We start from the raw sequence: 22,862 nt of genomic DNA, 5'->3' as shown, positions 1-22,862 counted from the left end.
ACCATCGTTATCGTTCCTGCGCCCTAATTTACTGCCACTCTATCTATCACAGAACTCTGTTTTCATTTCTCCATCACTCCCTTGCTCTTTCAATCTATCTCCTTTTCTTCCGGTCACTCCCTTTTTCCCTCCCATGCATCTCTCACTCCACTCCCTTTTTTTTTTCTTCTACTGTTTGTACCCCCTCACTTCTCTACTCCTTCCTCAAGCTCCGGTTCTACCTTTTTGTGTCCCTCATTCTCTCCATCACAGCTTCACAGACCTTTGCTATCTTTCTCTTCTTTTCTCCATCTCTCATTCACCATCCTGCCTTTAATCATGAGTCATTACACAAATGACCAAAAGAAAAGTTGGCCATATTCTGTCGTTTTCTTTTTTTTTTATTATGAAACTAAACACTTCCTGTTAATGCTACAGTTTGAATGCTAGTCCTGCTTCTAACAGGTTTAGCAAATCCATGTGTACTGTGAACATAATACAAGGCCTCCATATGTGGTCATTCAGTGTGTGTAAGTGTGTATATATGTGTGTGTGTGTGTGTGTGTGTGTGTGTGTATGGACAGGAAGTGTGTGTGTGTGTGTGTGTTTTCTAGAAATTGTCCGGAGACTAACCCAAGCCGAGTGAACATTGCTCTGGTTTGTTTACAGCTGATCAGAGCGATTGTAAACAAACTATTAACCAAAAATGCTAACTCTGCACCCGACCAATCACAGTGCAGAATTAAACACTGCTCCAAAACCACAGGTGTTCTACAGATGTAGGTTTTCCCCCCCAAAACCGAAGGTCCAGAAAGTTTTAGACCTCAACAACAGAAGCATGTAGTGTACAATAATGCTTGCAGCAAGCACTCAAACTCGTACTTTATACTTAAACCTTATAGAATACGCTAATTTTAATACCTAAAGTAAATAACTTGCACTTATTTTATCTATACACAGTACAGCAAACGCATGTTTTATACCAAAGACTTAAATGATGCATTTATTTTACACCTGAAACCTGTAGCAAGCACTGACAGTCAGGCCTGTAAGAATTTGGACAAAGACACAATGTTTGACATTTTGATTGTATGTCTAAAGCCTGAAGTATAAACCGATTTTATACCTAAATTTGTTGTATAACAAAAAAATATGTTGTTTACAATGACATGACACCTAAAAACTGAAGTATACTATGTAAACTATGACCTGTAGTATATACTTTTAGATTTTATGTCTAAAACCTAAAGTATACCCTAATTTTATACCTAAAACCTGAAATGTTCACTGATTTTATATCTAAAAACTAAAGTACACTGATTTTACACCTAAAGCCTGAAGTATACATTGATTTTATAACTACAAACTGAAATAAACACACTGATGTTACCTCAAGAAACTGAAGTATACATTGATTTTATGCCTATAACCTACAGCATATACTGATTTTATACCTATAACCTACAGCATATACTGATTTTATACCTACAGTATAACCTGAACTATACACAGATGGTATACCTAAAACCTGTAGCATTTCCTTATATAATACCTAATACAAGTAACGTGTGCTGATTTTATACTAAAACGTAAAAAAAACACACAAAAAAAAACAATTGGGCATGCATTAGTTAATAACTAGTTTACAAATACATTGTAGTATGGAATTTAACATGCAGCTTAGTTTACTTTAGGTCTAAAGCTCGTAGTGGGCGTTTATTTAATGCTTAAAGTCTGTAGCATGCACTCATGTTATGCTTAATGACCGTAGTATGCAATTACCTTAATCCTTGTATGTCATTTTATACCTAAAGCCTGCAGGTACTTTATACCTAAATGTATGCACATACTGTATTTAGTATGCACATATTCTTCATCTGAGCTCTTCAGTAGGAACTTGGTTCATACCTACAGCTTGTAGTGTTGTTGTGAACAGAGAGATGAGGGTAAACTTGTATTATATAACCAAAATACTACACTATCACAGGTGCTGTACACATTTTAGGACATTTTCTTTTACTTTAGAAGTTTTTTGTATGTGTGTGTGTGTGTGTGTGTGTGTTTATGTGGTGTGTAAATAGCGTGGCTGTTTAATTGCTTGTACGAGGCGGCCATCAATCAGCGGATTAAGTCATATGTCAGAAGGAATACAAAGGCAATCAAAGCTAAAGGAACTCTGTATATGTGTGTGTGTGAGAGAGTGTGTGATTGTGTGAGTGTGTGTGAGTGAGAGAGAGAGAGACAGAGATCTGAATAACAGTACCTTGAGTTCATGTCGTTTCCATGCAACCAGTGTGTACACAAACACTCGTGCAAATAAACACGTCTCCTGCATTTCAGTGCTTCACATGTTTATACGGACTTGGGAGGGTGCACACACACACACACACACACAGTATACCATAGTGTTGGGCTACACAACTTTAATGTGACATACACTTTGTTGTGTATTTTTTTTTACTGGGTGCAGATGAGAAAACATCAAAACAAAATGACCTGGGAAAATGCATTTTGTTTGTGAACATGAAGGCATTACACACACACACACACACACACACACACACACACACACACACACACACACACACACACACACACACACACACACACACACACACACACACACACCTCTTCCCTCTCCAAGGGCCCCCTGCACGCCTGCTGAATTATGCCTGTGCTTCCATTTCCATCTGTCTCACTCCGCTAACACACACACGCACACACACGCACGCACGCACGCACGCACACACACACACACACACACACACACACACACACACACACACACAGTTAAACCTTTAACTTATGTAATTAAACACACTTCCTTTGCATTGCATAAGTACAACAAAGTATATTCATAGCACAGATATTCATATTAGCAGATTAACCGCATTGTTCTTTCTTTTGTTTCTTCTCCACATTATAAAACAAACAGCTGTCTATAGGCATGAAATAAACGTTCAAACTTTTTCTTAAACCAAACAGCTACAAAAAAAAAAACCTACAACTGTGAGCTGTTTCCTGTGTCAGTATCTGTGTAAAAGTGATGAGTCTCTGACCCTAACATGACATTGAATGTAATGTCCAGTGTTACTTCAGGATTAGCAGTTAGCTAGCCTAGCTAGCCATTAGCTAATGACGAGGATACATTACCTTGTACTTTATAGTATCAGTTTCATTAAATAAATTAGCTAGCCATGTTTCTCTGCCAAATTAGCTAAAATGTATTTCTTTCTCTTTCTTTCTATTCTTTTTTATTTCATTTTCTTACCTCACATTTCTGCTTTTTTCATTTTCATCCATTCCCCCACCTCGATTTCTAATTTTCATTCTTTCTCCAGCATTCATTCAATCATTCCTTCATTCATTCATAACATCCTTCCTTCCTTCATTCCTTCCTTCCCTCATTAATTCCATCCTTCCTTTCCGGCTCTAACGCTCCTGATTCCGTGTCTCTGTGTTAAGTGAATGATGTTTTGATGAAACACGCTGAACTGCGAGTGCTAAAGTTTCCTGCATGAGGCTCATCAGCTGCTCCGAACTGCACTCAATTACTGCAGGCCCAACCACAGTGATTAACACACACACACACACACACACACACACACACACACACACACACACACACACACACACACACACACACACACACACACACACACACACAGAACTGACCACATCCCAGTTTCCACTGAGCACAGAAACACTCTGCTCTCCTTCTCTCTCCCTGAGGAACGATTCAGCAGAGGCAAAATTTTTTACTAATCCTTATCCCTAAAAGCTGTTTGTTGTTGTTGTTCATTTTATTATTTCTATTCTGTTTTTAGATGAATGCTTAACAATAGGTGAATATTCAATTATCCAGTGACAGCTTTAGAGCTGAATTAATACTTTCACACATACGTTAAAATAAAATTGTGCTATATACGTTTTTATAGTTTCTCATAGTTTTTATAGTTTCTCTTACACACACACACACACACACACACAAATTGTTTCTTCATTAATTTATATATTTATTTTTTAATTATATTTAACAAAAGTTTCTAACCTTGGAATAATTTTCTATCTATCTATCTATCTATCTATCTATCTATCTATCTATCTATCTATCTATCTATCTATCTATCTATCTATCTATCTATCTATCTATCTATCTATCTATCTATCTATCCATCTATCCATCTATCCATCTTTTTAGTATCTCCTTTATCCATTTCCTTTCTCTTATTTATTTATTTATAATTTGTAATTGCTATTATTAACCTTTACATTTTTTCCTTTCCAATGTTTTTTTCCCCCTGTCTTTCTTTCTTTCTCGCACACAATGTGTATTATTATAAAACTAATTAACATGTGTGTATGAGCTTCCTCTGTTAAATTGTGTAAATAAAGGCAAGCAGGACTCTGGACGCCTCTTTAATGGGTCCTCAAGTGCCAAAGGGGCATTCCATCAACTTCCCCTCTGTAACACACACACACACACACACACACACACACACACACACACACACACACACACACACACACACACACACACACACACACACACACACACACACACACACAGGTTTCAAATTTCGGCAGGAAAAATTCAATTTGTGCAGATTGTGTGTGCGTGTGTGTATCGTTTTGGTGTAGTTGCTTCATAAACCCGGTCACTCAAACCTCTCTAAATTCTCCGCTTCGTTTTCTATTCATCATTCTGACACACACACGCACACATGCATGCACCCACATGCGCTCATAGAAAAACTTGACAACTTTATAAGTTAACTTTAGATTTATTTATTTCCTTATAGATTATTCCCACAGATTAAATAGTAAAATTACTTGTCAATTTATGTCAACTTACTTTATTAACATTACTTAAGGTTAATTAATGCCAAAGATAGAAGATTTTTAATGTTTAATCCTCTGTTTAATGTTAACTTAAGTGGTAAATAATGTTAGTTGTTAATTAATTTATATATTTTTAGATCCTGGACTTTATACTAGCATGTTCAAATCAAGCACATTTTTAACTACCTTTGTAATAATTGATCTTTTTTTAAAAATAAATATGACACATTTGTAGCTTGCTAACTAAATTTAAATAATTGAATGTAATTTGCAAGAGAAGATTTTTTAAAAAATCCAATACAAGCTTTAATTTACTTTAGTAACATTACTTATAATTCATTCATTTTTATTGTTAATTAAATTATTAAATAAAGTTTAGTTTTGTATTTTAATAATTGTATTTTTAGAGACTGGACTTTACAAGTGAAATGTTCAAAATGCAGGCAGCACTAGAAGAGAATGTTAAATGTTATAATGTTAGTTGATTTATTTCTTAATTCTTTTTAATCCTAGACTTGAAACATATTAATCCTAGAGCGAGATATTTATAAGGGAAAAATAAAGGTCACACATCACACAAACACACGTCACAGCTACTGTAGCAAATGTTTTTTGCACTACAGATCACACACCGATATGAGGAACAAACCACGAGCTTGTTTTTTCGGACATTTTGTGTAAGATAAAGTGCGATGAATCAGATGAAAAGTGACGAGTGAAAGACACTACAAAGAGGCCAAACCTCTCCAAACGCGCTAAACATCTCGATCTTTGACCTCTCCGAGCCTTCGCTTATTACAAACAGAGCTCGAAGGCTTGCGAAGCTGTGATGTGTATGAAGAGGACATGTTTTAGAAGGACGGTTGTTATAAATGACAACAAGTGTTTGTTGTCAGTTTTGCTGTCGACTTTTGACCAGTTTTTAGGTTCAGAAATCGTATATTTTTGAATTCTTCAATCTGACTGGTCAGAAGCTGGTAAGTAAAACTACTTTATCTATAGCAACAATTTACTGAGAGACACTTTTTCACTTAAATCTAATCTAATCTAGAGACTGTTTGTTTAAGGGCATTATATAACATTAGTTGTAACTATGAATGGACAAAAGTTAAGTGTGACACTTACTGAATGAAATAATAAAAGAAAATAAGTATTGTCGCATTTCTGTGGTATAACGAAGTAATAGAATCTATCTGTCTGTCTGTCTGTCTATCTAATAACATAATAAGGCCAAAATGCTATGCACCTTTCTATCATCCATCTCTGTGTATCTCGCTATACAATATCTTTCTAGTTATCCATCTCTATCTATCTTTATATATCTATTCAGTGAGCTAGGGTGATCTCCTGTTACGCCGTGTTCAGACTTGATCACAAAGCTGAAACAGAGAAGCATCTCTGATTCTCACCTTAATGCTCTCTTGTCTTCCAGCAAAGAGGGTTGCAGCTGTGATATAAAGTGGTCAGAGAAAGACAAGAGAGGGGGGGGGGGGGGGAGGAAAGAGAAGAAGGCAGCCTAAGGAAAGCAGCTGTCATTGGAAGCTGAAACTTGTCAGGAGAAAAGCGGCTTTAACACACTCGTGCCTGAAGGCTACTGAACCTTCCGGAGCAAGATGACAGCGTCAGGAATGCAATTAAACTCTTCTTCTTCTTCTTCTCTTGTGTGTGTGTGTGTGTGTGTGTGTGAGTGTGTGTGTGTGTTCAAACCCCTCAGCTACCTTCTTTTAGTTATAAAGCAATTAAAGTATATAGGATCAGTTTGTATGTCTTCTATTTCTAATGTATGTAACACACACACACACACACACACACACACACACACACACACACACACACACACACACACACACCTACCTCTAGCCACCTTTCTATTGTCCACCCATCAATCTCTGTTTATCCAGCTATCAATCAACATTATTTCCACTCCACATTCAGTCTTGTAGTTTCCTCATATAACTTTATTCCCAAAGGTTTTTAACTTTAAACTTTAAAGTCTATCTGTTCATTTCCAATCATTTCGTCATTTCAAGTCAGCGGCTTTGTTTTGGTTGATTTTTATTTTTCTCTATTCTGGAAATGATAAACAGACTACAGCTGTAAAATGGATCGTCGTGCTGCCAAAAAAAAAAAAAGTAACATTTTAAACAAATTTTTCTCTCAAGGAAATGCCACAACATTAGACTTAACTATATGTGGATGAACGTAAGGTGTGACATTATTTAATGAATGAAATTTCTATGTATTGGGTACATTAAAAGAAAAAAAAAGAAAAAAGAAATCACATCTGTTACCTGAGTGTTTGACTATAAATGTTATGTTATTTTCATTCTTTTTTTTTTTAACTTTAAAAAAGAAAATAAAAATTTACATTAAAATATATTATTTAAACTGTAATAACATTTAAACTGTTGAATTTTATGGACATTTAATGTTAACTTAAATTGTTAACATTGTTTATAGTTCATTAACATTGAATTTTATGAAATTCAACATTAATTAACGTTCATTAATGTTGAATTTCATGGATTTTTTTAATGTTAATTAAATTTGTTAGCATTATTACATAGTTTTTAATGTTGAATGTAGAATTTCATGGATTTTTAATATTAACTAAAGTAAACTAAAGTAAATAACGTTACTTGTTAATCCGTTGTATTTTAACTTTATAAGCAAGATGTTCAAACTTATTTAATCTATAACAAAAGCAAAAGTGGCACTAGAACAGAAACTCGACTACACAAACAGACTCCCAACTAGCAAAATTATTTATAGCAACAAATGTTGCAACAACAAACTACAACTTTTTGTACTACATTTGCAATCAATAATAATCACTTAATAATAATAATAATCACTTGACATTCAAGCAAAATTGCCCCCCCAACAAATGTTCTGTTTAAAAATGCAAACTCTTTACATTAAGATTTTTTTTCGAATAACAATGAACTTCAGCATTAATATGAGTAGTTTCACAATGAAAGAACACGTAAGTATTAATTTGTTTGTTTAAATGTTAATAAAAGACAAAAATTTGAACATTTTATATTTTAATAATTGGCATAAAACTAATTACAGCATTGTAGCCAAATGTTTTTAACTTGATTAACTTCCAAGGTGTAAATATTACAAATATATATTTTTTGGGGGTCTTAATTTTTTTTAATTGTACCAATTTTCAAGCTTTACATAAAGTAAAACATTCATAATTGTTTTTTTCTCCAATTAATTAAGTAGTCAGTTAACAGAACCTAAAAACATAAAACCCAAAAAAGACAAATATATTCGTAAATATATATTCGTATGTAGACGGGTCTTCTATATTACTTTGTCTATACCATACGCAGAAATGCGAATGTCTAATGCCTAAAAGGGCGAGATATTTATTGGGACTTCCTGTCGCACTATTGAGCCTCTCAATCGAAAATCTGTTATAGCCATTTGTAATTTAAGCATCATTTACTACTTTTCTCTACCTCTTTTACACACACACACACACACACACACACACACACACACACACACACACACACACACACACACACACACACAAACAGGGCCAAGGAGATTTGTGCAAACACTTGTTGTTAAAACTGCTAAATCATTAAAGAAACGCGATGTAGTGTTGAACAATCTGAAATTGCTCAAAACACAGAGGATGCTGAGTCACAATTCACGCACACACACACTCCCTCTCCGTCATCCTGACATACACAAACACACAGTCAGACAATGGTGTTTTTGTACACGAGAATCACGAGGGCCACAGTAAAAGAGCAGCATCTCTCTCTCTCTCTCTGTACACACACTATCAATGTATTTAAATGGCAACACCTTAACTTGTCTCTCTATCTGTCCTGTATTTCTTTCTATCTATCTATCTATCTATCTATCTATCTATCTATCTATCTATCTATCTATCTATCTATCTATCGGCCCACTTTACCTGTCTGTCTGTCCCTATGCCCATCTGTCTGTCGGTCTAGCCATCTATCTGTCCGTGTCTCGTGCTGCCTGCCTGTCTATCTATCTGTCCATCAAACTACCAAAACACCTGTCCCTATTCATGTGTGTCCATTCATCTAAAATTGTAAATCTGTCTGTCTATCTTATCGATCCGTCTGTCCATCCTTTGTATGTTTACCTTAAATTTTCATCTGTCCATCATCTACCTGTCTATCTCTCTGTATATCTACGGATCTATCCCTCCTACCTGTTCATGTTGCTTGTTCTGTCCTAATGTCCACAGCTACAGTAATGACTTTGAAATAATACAAGTTACAGAAACATTTAAAACCTGCCCACAGCCTTTGTAACCTCTGACCTCTGCTCCTGAGTAGCGTTCTGTTTGGGTCACAAGGTGCTCCAGGTCCACGCTGGGATGCACAGGCATTTTACGAAACTGCAGACTGAAGATTTCTCTCCTAGTCGCTGCATCGGGTAGAGGAACGTACACGATCCGATCTAAACGTCCAGGACGCATGAGAGCCTGAGAGACAGACAGAAAGGCAAAGAGACATGTATTATTATTGGAGTGAGACAGATTCAGTTCTTGGTGTTTATGATGCCGATACAGTGAATGGAACATGCTTCCTCAAATCACAGCAAAAGGTTGAAGGTCGTCCTGCAACAGCCGACAATGAAAACAACTCCAGGAAGTGGAGAGGAAATCATTGCTGCCCCATGTGAGCAAGAGGTCTCTCACTCTGTCCAAAAAACACACACTGGTTGTGTGTGTGTGTGTGTGTGTGTGTGTGTACTGTATATGTGTTACATCAACTGTCTGGACTCATTAAAACACTCCATCTGCTGAAAAAGAAAACACATAGATTACATGCACATCTCTCTCTCTCTCTCTCTCTCTCTCTCTCTCTCTCTCTCTCTCTCTCACACACACACACACATACACATACACACACACACACACACACACACACACACACACACACACACACACACAGCTGGTCTGCTCAGTTTTAGCAGGATCTATGAGGTGACCTAGATGGCCAGCTGGTAGGGCCTGTAAACTTCAGCACCTGTGTGTGTGTGTGTGGTGGTGGTGGTGGGGGGGACGGACGGACGCCCTACAACCTATAAATGTCACACCGGATCCATGAAAAAGCATCTTATAAAATGTGTGTGTCTGTGTGTGTGTTTGTGTGTAAAAGTTTAGATAAAATAAAAGAAAAAGAAAAAAAAGTTTTTTTTTGTTTTTTTTTATCAAATAGTCTAAATGGTTTTCAATCTATGCTGCAAACAGTAAGTAAAACCAAAAATAATCACTAAGGAATCCTATAATCACTTTATAATCACTATATAATTATATAATAACATAATTAAACAATTACTTTCCTGGAATACGACAGGTAAACACGAATACAGAGACGCAGCTCGACATTTTCACTTTACCTCAGTGCCATGAATGCGGTGTAACAGTAGAATTGTCACCAAAATAACTTTTTTCTGTCAGGATAGTATTTTGTACGAGTCGACACATTCTGTGACGGTGGAAATGACACCTAACTGTCAGGAAAGCCAATGTTTCCTCAGATGCGTTGGTAGATTACTAAGAAAAGCCTCAAAACTACTAAAATTACACCGTAATTACACTTAGCATTGGCTAAACAAACATTGCAGTTCAGTCACACAGAGAAGCACCAGTAATGTCCTAATGAACTCGGAATATGATGTATTCCTATCATTGTTGGGACATTTGGGCCTGACTATGGACTTTCAAACACCCACACACCCACACACACCTCTTCTGGCAGTGGTACTGTCCATTATAAACAACAGGATATGAGACCTCCTTCAAAACAAGCACAGCATGGACTTAATGTGCCATCCACACACACACACATACACACAAAATGTGGTGAATGATGAAACTGACTCATTGAAAGATCCAGAGACACATCCGCTTCCTCTGTAGCATGAAACCAAAACATTAGACTAGTGCCAAAGACACACACACCAAACATTAAGTGAGTGAGTGTGTGTGTGTGTGGGTTTAGGACTAGACATTTTGGGCAATGCTATTCTGACAACAAAAGAAAACAATAGCAAGAAAGAAAAAGAGGAGGAGAAATAAAGACAGAGAGGAACAGTAAATAGTAATTAGCAGTACTGCTGCTGGCCACAAGCTCCGCCCACCTATTCACAAGGACACACCCATGACCAAAATGGAATTCCGCCCTTTTAAAAGAGGCCAGGTAGTCGAGGTCACTCTCTGTTGCCGAGGACAACCTGATCCCGGCGCCCGGCAACAGACCTGCTTTTAGTACAATGGGTCAGTTTACAGCAGTATTGTGAAGAAGACACACACACACACACACACACACACACACACACACACACACACACACACACACACACACACACACACACACACACACCTGTCTGCCAATGTACAAAACACTGTAATTTAGTAACTGTGGGTGTGTGGAGACTTAAGATGGTGAGGAGGAAAATGAAAAAAAAAAAAAAATCACTCTCTCTCTCACACACACACGCACACGCACACACACACACACACTCAAAGGGACTGAGTGCTGTGTTTATGTGCTTTAACTGTCACCATAGATACTTATTATTACTGCCAACATTTATATCCATGTCTCTCCCTCTCTCTTACACACACACAGTATTTATCTACCTTATGATCAGTTACCCGTATGCACCCATGTCCCAAACTCTGTGTGTGTGTAACTGTCCATGCAAATGGGTAATTGAACCGTGTGTGTGTGTGTGTGTGTGTGTGTGTGTGTGTGTGTGTAGTTAAGACATTTACAGCAGCCTTAACTGGTTTATAGATTCCCCTCTAGGGGTTAACCAAGGGCCATACTTTCACTCACACCCACACATTCAAACACACTGTAGAACTAGATCTCTATAAGCATGGCAACAATAGATAACTCTTTAGAATAGACATCTTTGCATCATGTATTTTCATCTCGTCGCTCGTCTTTCGAAGTCAGCTATCGGATTGTCCACTTCAAAAACACACCATGCTGCGTTCAATTAATCTGTCTGCTGGGACACACATTATCTCTGAGGAGCTCCTGAGGCTGCCGAGTCGATATGATAACACACTCCCACACACCTACTCCCTCTCCCTCTCTCTCATTCATCCTGATCCTCCTCGCCCTTCCTGTCTGTAGAGGCTGCTTTATGGTGCTTTGTGAAGATAACTGTAAATCCCCTAAATGAAAGAGTGCACTTCCCCTCCCCTGCTCAGGTAATGAGTATGTATACAGCAGAATGAGGGGGAGAGTTAGTGTGTGTGAGAGAGAGAGAGAGAGAGAGAGAGAGAGAGAGAATGTGAGAGAGACAGAGAGAGAGAGAGAGAGGCAGTGGAAGACAGAGAACAAGGGGTGGGAGGGGGAGGAGATGACAGGCAGGTATTAAGATTCAATTCGAAACAGGAAGGAAGTTGAGAAGGATGTGTTGAAACAGGGAGAGAGGGAGAGAGAGAGAGAGAGAGAGAGAGAGAGAGAGAGAGAGAGAGATAGAGAGAGAGATAGAAAGACATTTTGCACATTATGTTCATGCTGAGAAAATATTCAGGTCTCTGACATCACTTTGATAAAAGTGTGTGCTTTATTATTGTACAATGTTTGTGTAATGCATATCCTGTTGAGGTTTTGTGTGTGTGTGTGTGTGCATGTGTGTGTGCGTGTGTGAGAGATTTACGAGGTTTCATAGGACGGCTAGCTAGGCGTGCTGAAGCAGCTGTTGGCTAATTGAACCCTGGCAGTCAGAGAGATTTATACCTCTGTCTCTATGTGTGTGTGTGTGTGTGTGTGTGTGTGTGTGTGTGTGAGGTGAGGTGTCCAAAAACGGCCTCATTTTGACACACCAGTATGAGCTTTCATGCTATCTGATAAAACAGAGACTGACACAGAGTGACCTCAAGTATTCTTTTTAGGTTGCTATCAACTTCAGTAAAAACAACCAATAAATGTGGCATGTTTATCGAGCAGGTCAGGAAAAGGAAGGCGTTTTTACCCGTGCAGCTTGAGTACTTATTTTAGCTAACCAATCGATTTTGTTCAAATTAGAACATTTAGATACCTATTGCACCTTTTATAAAGGTGTAAAAGAATAGAACCATGAATTGTGATTAGTACAAGAAATAATTGAACAACAGAAAAAATTGAATCTTAAAAAAAAATCTAGCAGTAATTCATAAAAATCTAATCTAGACATTTCTGAACACAAATAAAAGGATCAAATTCAGTGTCAATACATTTAAAAGGGTAAAATTCAGTAACTGAAGACCAAATGCAATGATTTAGTAAAGAGAATTCAGGAATTTAAAAACAAACAAATCAGTTGGCAAAATTTAGTAACAAAAGACTAGAAATGTAGAATTCACTAATGTCAGGTTAGTGTAGGTAAGGTTAAGGTAAAAATTTAGAATTGAATGAGCATGAACAGGTAAAATACAGTATCTAAACAGCATTATATTGTAAATTTCAGGGAAAAAAAAAAGCTTAACCTGTCTTATCAACCTACTATTGGGAGGTATAAAAAATAAATAAATAAACAAATCACTAAACACAAATAAATTTGTTTCTCACAACCAGGTAAAATTCAGAAACTAAAGATAATAAACAGGTAAAATGAAATAATTAAAAAGAAATTCAGATAAACAAGCATTAATGAGGTGCGTAAACAGTCGTACATCAATTCAGTAGCTAAATTCAATAAATAAATAAATGGCACTGGTGATACGTAACATTCAAGAGCACAAAAATAAATTTTTATCAGGAGAAGTATAAAATGTACTGTACTGTACTAATGATATTGGGAGTTGCGACATCAGCCTATTACAGTCACTTCCTCTGTTTTACAGGAAGAGGGTCTGCTTACATACGCCTGACCTTGATAACAATCCTGAAACACAACACCACATCCCGATCTATTTCTGACTCCCTTTTACTGTAAGCACCACGCAGCATCCGCTCACTATGTATCCGCTCACGACATGGCTAGCGGAAGAAGAAAGAAAAAGAAAGAGTGTATATGTGTATGAGAGAGAGGGTGCGAGAGAGAGAGAGAGAGAGAGAGAGAGAGAGAGAGAGAGAGAGAGAGAGAAAGAGAGAGAAAGAAACAAAATGTCCCCATAATAATAAATATGCAAGTTAATTGTGTTTATTGGAGACATTTGGTTGGTCCTCATAAAAGAAAAAAAAACTCTAAGCCTGAGAGAGAGAGAGAGAGAGAGAGAGAGAGAGAGAGAGAGAGAGAGAGAGAGAGAGAGAGAGCAAATGTCCCCATAATAATAAAAATAAAAGTTAATTGCACTTATTGGGGACATCTGGTTGGTCCTCATAAAAAAACAGTCTGTGAGAGAACAAGAAAGAGATAGATAGATAGAGTGAGAGAGAGAGAGAGACAGAGAGAGAGAGAGAGAGAGAGAGAGAGAGAGAGAGAGAGAGAGAGAGTTTCTGATATGTTTATAAAGTCCCAGTTGTTCCCATATCATTCCAACCAGGTCCTCTGTTTTATCTCTCAATTTGACACTCATTGGCTGAAACTGTCAGACCAGCCACTTAACAGGCAGTTTTAAGGAAGTCTTTACATGTACAACGTATGGAAATATAAACACAAAGGGGCTAAAAAAAAAAATCTCTGACTGTGCTTATGTTATTCTCATTCATCATACGACAAATACAATTAATTCAATTTACAACACAGTGCTGATTCAAGAATTTGATTTTTGGAAATGTTGATTTATTTTCTATCACAAAGGCTAGTTATTCCTAACTTATCGTCATCAACTCCATAAACTTTTAGAAATACTTTTTTGCTTCACAAAGTCTCGTAAATGTTTATCAAGTCCCACCCAAGTCGCTCGAATATATTAATTCATAAGGTAACTATGTTAATAAATAACTAAGACATTATAAATAATAACATCTGATTCTCTACAAGTATCTTCTCAGTTTATAGCAAGAATAATATAAAGGAGTCTTAAAATTTCAGAATTTAATTTCAGTATTATATAGAATTGTAAATATAAATTTGAAACAAAATTAAAACAATATTAAAATTAGAATTCTAAACAGAATTTGCAGCTACAATCTACAGTACTTACTCTAGGTTAATTTTTATGCCACAAAAGTAATTGTTACAGTGACATGACATGAAATTTTAATCCAAATATCAGAACATGCTGTAATCTTTATTTTTTTTTTCTCGCAGTCTTGCACAATTGTTATTGTCCCACATCAGATGTCACGTCGTTCATTCTTAGGTCTCAGATAAAGACTATGTTGTTTTTCTGTACAAATGATAGCATCTTTTTTTAAAAGTCTTCAGTGTATTAAGAATAAAGCTGGAAAGTCCGGAAAATACAGTAAGCATTTAGCACGCAATTAAAAGATCCTGCAGCTTATCTAGAGCCGGATGGTGAGGTCGGGGTTAATACTACACTTCGCACTCCTCCTGTCTCTGTCTTTCTGTAACACATCTGACTGTCAGTGAGCCACACCTCTGATTGTATAACCACTCCGGATGGAGGTAATTCCCTTTGGCCAAAAACACCCTATAAAACATGTGCGCGCACACACACACACAGCTTTTTTTCTTTATGAGGACTAACCGAATGTCCCCAATACACTAAATCATCATGCATTCCTTTTATTATGGGGACATTTGGTCTTCTCCTGACTGTCACACCAACACACACATTTTTTCATAATGAGAAAAAAACAACTGACCCCAATATGCAGTAATGTCCTATTATTATGGGGCCATTTGGCCCTCGCTCTTAAGCACACAAAACACTTTTTTTTTCTTTATGAGGATTAACCAAATGTCCCCAATACCGCAAATGATCATTTGGTCCTCTGCACTTTACTTCTTTATGAGGACATTTTTCTTAATTTATCCTTTCTCTTTCCCTCTCTCTTACACACATAACTCAGAGTGTGCACACACATTTCTAAAGATAGACATACTGGTTTTTAACACCCTAAAGTCAAACTTGTAATGTGAGTCAAAACAAACTCCGGATTCGGAGAACCCCAGCCCAGTCACACATTCATATACACTTCATGTTTTTCATTCCTGCATGTTTTTATTGCTTACTTTCTGTAAACAATAGTGGTGAAGTGAGACTAAGCAGTGATAGAGTGTGTGTGTGTGTGTGTGTGTGTGTGTGTGTGTGTGTGTGTGTGTGTGTGTGTGTGTGTGTGTGTGTGTGTGTGTGTACGTGTGTGTGAGCTGAGCTCTGATTGGATGACAGCAATCACACCTGTTCCTGAATCATCAACTGTTCAGCTACGGATGTCAAACAAGACGTGATGGCTCCAGGGAAAGAATTTATTTAATCTACCTGTACATTTGTATGCGTACACGCCACCTGAACAATCTAGGCTTGAAACAGGTTAGGAAAAGACACCAGACCAGGACATCAATACAAAAAAAAATCAAGAACTATATTTTAGTATACTAATCATGTAAATCTGTTGAATTTGAGAGCAAATGCATGCATCAGATTCTCTAAAGCTAGAATTGGTCTTGTTACAAGCAGCACCTTTTATTTATATACAGAACTTGAACATGCCTGGACTTGTCAGTGAGGAAACAGAGAGGTCAGAAGCTTTAACTAGACAGCAAAAACATGCCTAGTTTCAGTGAGGCTCAGGGTCATTCAGTTATGCAAAAAAAAGTTTAGAAAATGGCGGACATGTCGTGCTATTGGCTAGAACTTTACATATAAAGTTTAAGAGAACTTTCTAGCTTGGTCTGCCAGTGAAATATGGGCCTTTGCTCAACTCAAGAATGTTCTGTTTGTGAAAAGTCATGGCTACTGAAGTTGATATTATATGCTATTCTGCTTGAAACCAACCAAAAGGCAATGTTCCTGCAATAGTACATTGTTTCATTGGCTCAATACATCTTAATTTGATCATAATGTGTGAGCGATTAGAACTTTGCAGGAACTACTGAGAAAAAGTAGCTAGTTAAAGCTAGCACTGTTTCAATTTCATTTTGCCCAGAATCTCAGGAAAGCATACAAGTGTCCTTCGTGTTAATTCCATACTCTTGGTTATAGGACACCTGAAAGTTTCAGACAAAATTAATGCTAAACCGACTGAAGAGCGTTTTCACAAATCTCGTACCTTTTGTTTTGGCATTGGCAGAATTGCAGAGGTTTATGTAGCTTGTTTTTGCTGACAGCTGATTGGCTAGTACTTGCTAGTGTTAGCCCTTAAGTCTAATTTGCCAATAATTTACAAAACAGAAGAATTGCAGATGTGTTCAGTACCCGGAATGTAGCTACTGTTAGGTTTTTAATGCTATGTAAAACATCAAATTAGCTAACCAAAGAACACAACAGAATAGCTTCTAATTTCACATGCTGACAAATTAGAGAGATAAACATAAGCTACTAAGGAAGTTATTTAGTACCGGAACAAAGCAAACAATGCCCCTACCCCCCACAATTTAACTTTATATGTTATATTTCAGTTGCTACATTATTATGGTGTGTGTAAGAATTTAGAAAAACAAATCACCTTGTGAATTTCTGATATTTTCTAGCCTTTGTAGAACTGAAAACTATAGGATTGTCTGAAAGGACAATTGTTTCTCTTTTACATGTATCTCACGCACAATAAGTTTAGCTTAACAAAGTAAAAAAGAGAAAATTACCTTAAAATGTGATGAAATTTGCTCTATGAAACCTGCTACATTCTGATGTCAATTTTGTTTAACATGTAATAAATAATACAGATTATAGTAACACAAAGAAGAAAAACATCGTGTCAAACGTTTATATTCAAGTTTATTCATAACCTACAGGGATTTTATAGCAATTTTCTGACAATTTGGTCATGCTCTCAGGTTCCTGTATCCCATCCATGGACTTCCATTGCATCATCAGAAACTGAATGTTTATCATCAATGTTTTTTTTGTTTTGTTTTGTTGTTTTTACTATTAATTATATATATATATTTTACAGCATGTGATCTAAGTATCTATAAAAAAATTCTGAAACATTCTCCAAATTTTTGGTCTAAAACCGCTATTTTTTCCTTGCTGTTTTACGATAAATTCGTCAGACATAATGGGTATATCCAGTCCTTTAAACATCTATGATAACGTTGTTTCAGCGATCTTTTGTGTATGGATACCATTCAAGGCATCATCATGGCCTGACCAGTCCAGAGACTTGTGTGGAGTCTCTCTGTGGCTCAGTAAAGCTGTATGCTGGTGTGGTATGGAAGTGCTGATGCACTGACTTTCTATCTGTAAAATCAGGCATTGACGCACACACACAAACGCACACACACACACACACACACACACACACACACACACACACACACACACACACACACACACGCACACACTTATCAGTGGAAGAACTAGTTCTGTGTGTGAGAGATGAAGAAGATGATGGGGAGATGTGGGATCTTTGTTCAGCTGCATCTGATAACACAACAGTCCTCACACACACACAGACCCACACCCACACTGTTGACTGACAGCTGACTGCTGTTTTCCAACGGCTTCACTTAACACTTAAACTTCCTGTTTACCCAAAGGCACTGTGTGTGTGTGTGTGTGTGTGTGTGTGTGTGTGTGTGTGTGTGTGTGTGTGTGTGTGTGTGTTTTCTGCAGGGGGTTCCTGTACAGCCAACAACTCTTTACATGGTAACATAACCACCTGTGGTTTTGTTCTTCAGTACACAAACACACTTTGTGTGTGTGTATGTGTGCATGTCTCAGCAAAAAAAGAGAACTGAAGTAGTTATTACACTATTTAAAAAGAACGAAAGATCTCCCTTTTGTCAGATCACTCTGTTAAACACACACACGCATGTACGCGCGCACACACACACACACACACACAAACACACAAAGCACTAATTGGGGCTTTTGTCCTCAGTCTGCCCACTTCCTGTGGCAGAGACCAAAAGGAATGCAGAGACAGAGACCCTGTGTGTGTGTGTGTGTGTGTGTGTGTGTGTGTGTGTGTGTGTGTGTGTGTGTGTGCGCGCGTGCGTGTGTGTGCGTGTGTAGAAAGAAGGAAAGAAAGAAAGTGAGAAAGGAAGAAATGTAACAAAATAAAAGATCAAATAATTAACATTCCTTCATATGGAAGAGCATTTGTTGATATCCTGAAAAACAGCAGTGTGTGTGTTTGTATGTTTTTTTTCTCTCTCTTATTCTATCCATCTTTACTGTTGTCCGTTTCCATATCTTTACCCTTTCTTTCTATCTACACCTGTCTCTCTAAATCACTATTCACCCCATCTTTCTGTTCTTTCTTCTTTCATCTCAATGTACTCTTTTTAGTTGTCTTTCCAGCTCTATCTTTCACCTGCTATCTCTCTCTCTTTCACTCTCTCTAACTCTCTGTCACACACACACACACACACACACACACACACACACACACACACACACACACACACACACACTCTTCACATACATTATCCGTAACCTTTTCGTGTGTTGAACTAATAGTGATTGGTTAACTTTAACCCCGCCCACAAATCCCAAAGACGTATAATCAAATTCAGCTTCTTTCTTTCTTATTGCTCTCTTTTTCTGCACTTGTTTTCTCTTTTTGCCTACTGTAGCACTCCTCATGGAGGGTCTCAGGCATATATGGTGTCAAGACTGATAACAGATACCAGATGAGTAGAACACAAACACACACATCTATAAATAGTTCTAATGCTGACAATTTAAGCAAATTGCCACTCTACACTAATCTGTGTGTGTATGTTATCATAAAAGCCCCAGCTGAGTAAACAGAACACAAATGCTGTTCTGAAGTAGAGCATGGCTCCGTCCCAAATGCCAGAGTTCAAGTCTGTCTAGTCTTCTTCCTATAGCATCTGCCACTTTACTACTAAATCGCTAAAGCACAGAATGTGCTCTAACACCACTCGACGTTGATTATTCTCATATAAGTGTAGATAACCCACAACAGAAGTGGATTTCATGTTTAACCGCTAATTAGCTAATTAATGAGCTAATAAATTCATTCATTTATTCATTTTCTACCACTTATCCGAACTACCTCGACGTCATCGGGCATCGAGGCAGGATACACCCTGGACGGAGTGCCAACCCATCGCAGGGCACACACACACTCTCATTCACTCACACACACACACACTACGGACAATTTTCCAGAGATGCCAATCAACCTACCATGCATGTCTTTGGACCGGGGGAGGAAACCAGAGTACCCGGAGGAAACCCCGAGGCACGGTGAGGGAATTGAATCCCCAACCCTGTTGTGAAGCAAACATGCTAACCACTAAGCCACCGTGCCCCCCAGCTAATAAATTAGCTAATGAAAATGCTACCATAGAATGAGATGACCAGGTTTCCATATTGACGTGTATTTGTCGGGGGGGTTTATGGGGTTGTGTTAGCGCATGGTCCTCTCACTAGCTGTTTCCGCGTTGTGTATACACGCAAAGAATTGTATCTCAAACGCAAGAATTTGAGACACAGCCATTATGTTCAATCAACAGAAAGATACTTTAGTTGCAGAAGCTTTGACTGTAACAAGGGATCTGTTACTGATGCCACTCGCTGGGTCCTAAAGGACACCATGTTCGGTGTGATGTGAAACCTCGACTGTGTCATAATGGAAAATGTAGCAGACAAGTGGAAATACACAATACACTATCATTTGTACATGTATAACAATCTTGTGGAACAACCTAGAATGTTCTGTGCCCCACAATGCATTGTGACAGGTAAAAAAAATAGGAACAAAGTATATCAATAATATACCAGTATGGATTGTACGGATCTCTCTCTCTCTCCAAAACAGGAAGTCAGGGAATCCCATTTCCTGTCTGGGCTAAAAGTGAGAGAGGAAATTTAAAAAACAACTGGCATGAATGAGAAGTTTCCTTCCTAATTTATTCTCTCTCTCTCTCTCTCTCTCTCTCTCTCTCTCTCTCTCACTCCATTTTTCTTCTAGCCTATGATAAGCAAAATATTAATAACAACAACACAATAAATCGTATATAAAAAAAGAGTAAAAATCTCTCTCTCACTTCCTGTTTCCCTCTTTTATCCCACCACAATATTTGTCATTTACGTCACAGAGGGCAAAAAGAGTTTAGTGTGTGTGTGTGTGTGCATGTCAAAAAAAAAAAAACCCAAAAAAACCCATTGGTGCCATATTTAACTCAGAACACTAAACACAGGAAATGTGCTCAAGCAACACACACACACACACACACACACACACACACACACACACACACACACACACACACACACACACACACACACACACACCAGCTGGGTATGGGTTTACTGGTCTTTAAATATGTAATTAAATTATTTTCAAACTTTAGACCAAAACCTTTGGCAGCGTCGGCTCCGGCTCGGCTCCGACCGGAGACGATTAGGGCTCAGCTGCGCTGCGGGATTAACAAAATAAAAAGCAGCCCTGATGCTTCATTAACATCTCCGGCTTTTTATTTGGCAGAATGTTCCGTGTAGCCCGCTTCAATATCAACAGTTCTAGGTCGAAGGAGGAGCTGTGTCGCAGTCAGATCCCTAGTTCAGTATTCAGGGCACTGATCTGTCTGTCTGTCTGTCTGTCTGTCTGCTGATTGGTCGACTTCAGTAACACCTACTCTGACTTCATCAGTAAGCAGCTGGAATTTAAATTTCTCAACACTGCTACAGTCTGTGAGAAAGTTTGGTCCTTTCGTATCAAATGTTTAAACAAGTTTATATTTTAGGAATCCAAAGTACACTGTGTGTGTGTGTGTGTGTGTGTGTGTGTGTGTGTGTGTGTGTGTAATGTGTGTTAAATGATTCAGGCTGTGCCCCTCACAGAAGGGGGAAGAAGGGAAAGAAGAAGAATGATGATGAGGAATAGCACTGGGCTCACCTTACACACACACACACACACACACACACACACACACACACACACACACACACACACACACACACACACACACACACACACACTAAGTGACTTAATTTTTCAGCATGTGAGCTGATGTGCAGGGAACACAGCTGTGTGACAGACCGTCACACAGAGCGAGAAACACATGTGTGAAGTCGGACAATAGCGGGAAAACAGAGATTAACGATGCGGGTGCTTTGAACGCAGGAAGACACCTGGACGCCATCTTGCCCGGTGCCATGGCATGATGGAGGAAGAGAGGAACGCGGAGCGATCCAGCAGCCAGATGGAGAGAAAACTGAGCCAAAAAGACAACGGACACGAGACATCCATCCAAACAGGAAGGAGAGACACGGACACGGAGTTTACTCTAATAACACACCTTCACCAAACTGAGAGACACACCATTTATTACAGAAGAGACGAGACGCTGAGAGACAGACAGACGGAAATAAACATATGGGAGAGATAGAGAAGGAAAAGGGAGAGAGAGAGAGAGAGAGAGAGAGAGAGAGACAGTATAAGAAAGACCTACAGAGAGAGAAGATGGTAGTGACAGCAAAACATAAATAGAAGTGAGTGAAAGAAAAGAATAAACAGATATCTATAGAGATAGATAGAAAATAGGAGAGAGAGATAGAGACAGAGACAGACAGAGAGAGAGACAGAGACAGAGAGAGATCCTGCAGCTGGCCACCATAAGCCATAAAAACATGAATGGAAATTTGGAAGAATCCCAGAGTGAAGATGATGGATGGCGTGTGTGCGTGTTAGTTATTGACCTCTTCTCCATTGAAGAATGTGTGTGTGTGTGTGTGTGCGTGTGTGTCTTGTAACAGAAGAACCTGGTGTGTCTCGTGGATGCAGGAACGAGTGAAGCTGGCAGCAGACGTGTGGCCGGAGAAGAGAAGAGTGTGGAGGACAGGACTGGAGGAATGTGGAAGACAGGAGAGGAGGATTGTTGGAGGACAGGAGTAGAGGAGAGGAGAGGAGAAAAGAAAAGGAGGAGTATGGAGGATAGGAGTAGAGGAGAGGAGAAAAGAAAAGGAGGAGTATGGAGGATAGGAGTAGAGGAGTGTCAAGGACAGGAGTGGAGGAGTGTGGAGTACAGGAGTGGAGGAGAGG

At 38.2% G+C, this 22,862-nt stretch overlaps 1 protein-coding gene across 7 annotated transcripts in view; it reads right to left on the bottom strand.

Moving 5' to 3' along the window:
* spata5 (spermatogenesis associated 5) overlaps positions 1-22,862 on the bottom strand; it is a 66,172-nt gene that overhangs the window by 2,577 nt on the left and 40,733 nt on the right. For 4 of the 7 annotated variants that reach the window (XM_027171714.2, XM_027171715.2, XM_047800684.1 and 1 more), the window contains one exon: positions 9,143-9,307. The exons of 2 other annotated variants lie outside the window; for them this stretch is intronic. In XM_027171714.2, the coding sequence (XP_027027515.2) occupies positions 9,143-9,307 (165 nt within the window). Of the gene's footprint in view, positions 1-9,142; positions 9,308-22,862 lie in introns of those variants that run through there. One more of the 7 variants, XM_047800686.1, reaches the window with a different exon arrangement.

The sequence above is a fragment of the Tachysurus fulvidraco genome, chromosome 15 (genome assembly GCF_022655615.1).
Source record: "Tachysurus fulvidraco isolate hzauxx_2018 chromosome 15, HZAU_PFXX_2.0, whole genome shotgun sequence".
NCBI lineage: Eukaryota > Metazoa > Chordata > Actinopteri > Siluriformes > Bagridae > Tachysurus > Tachysurus fulvidraco.
Note: the sequence above shows the minus strand (reverse complement) of the source record. Positions and strands in the feature narration are given on the sequence as shown.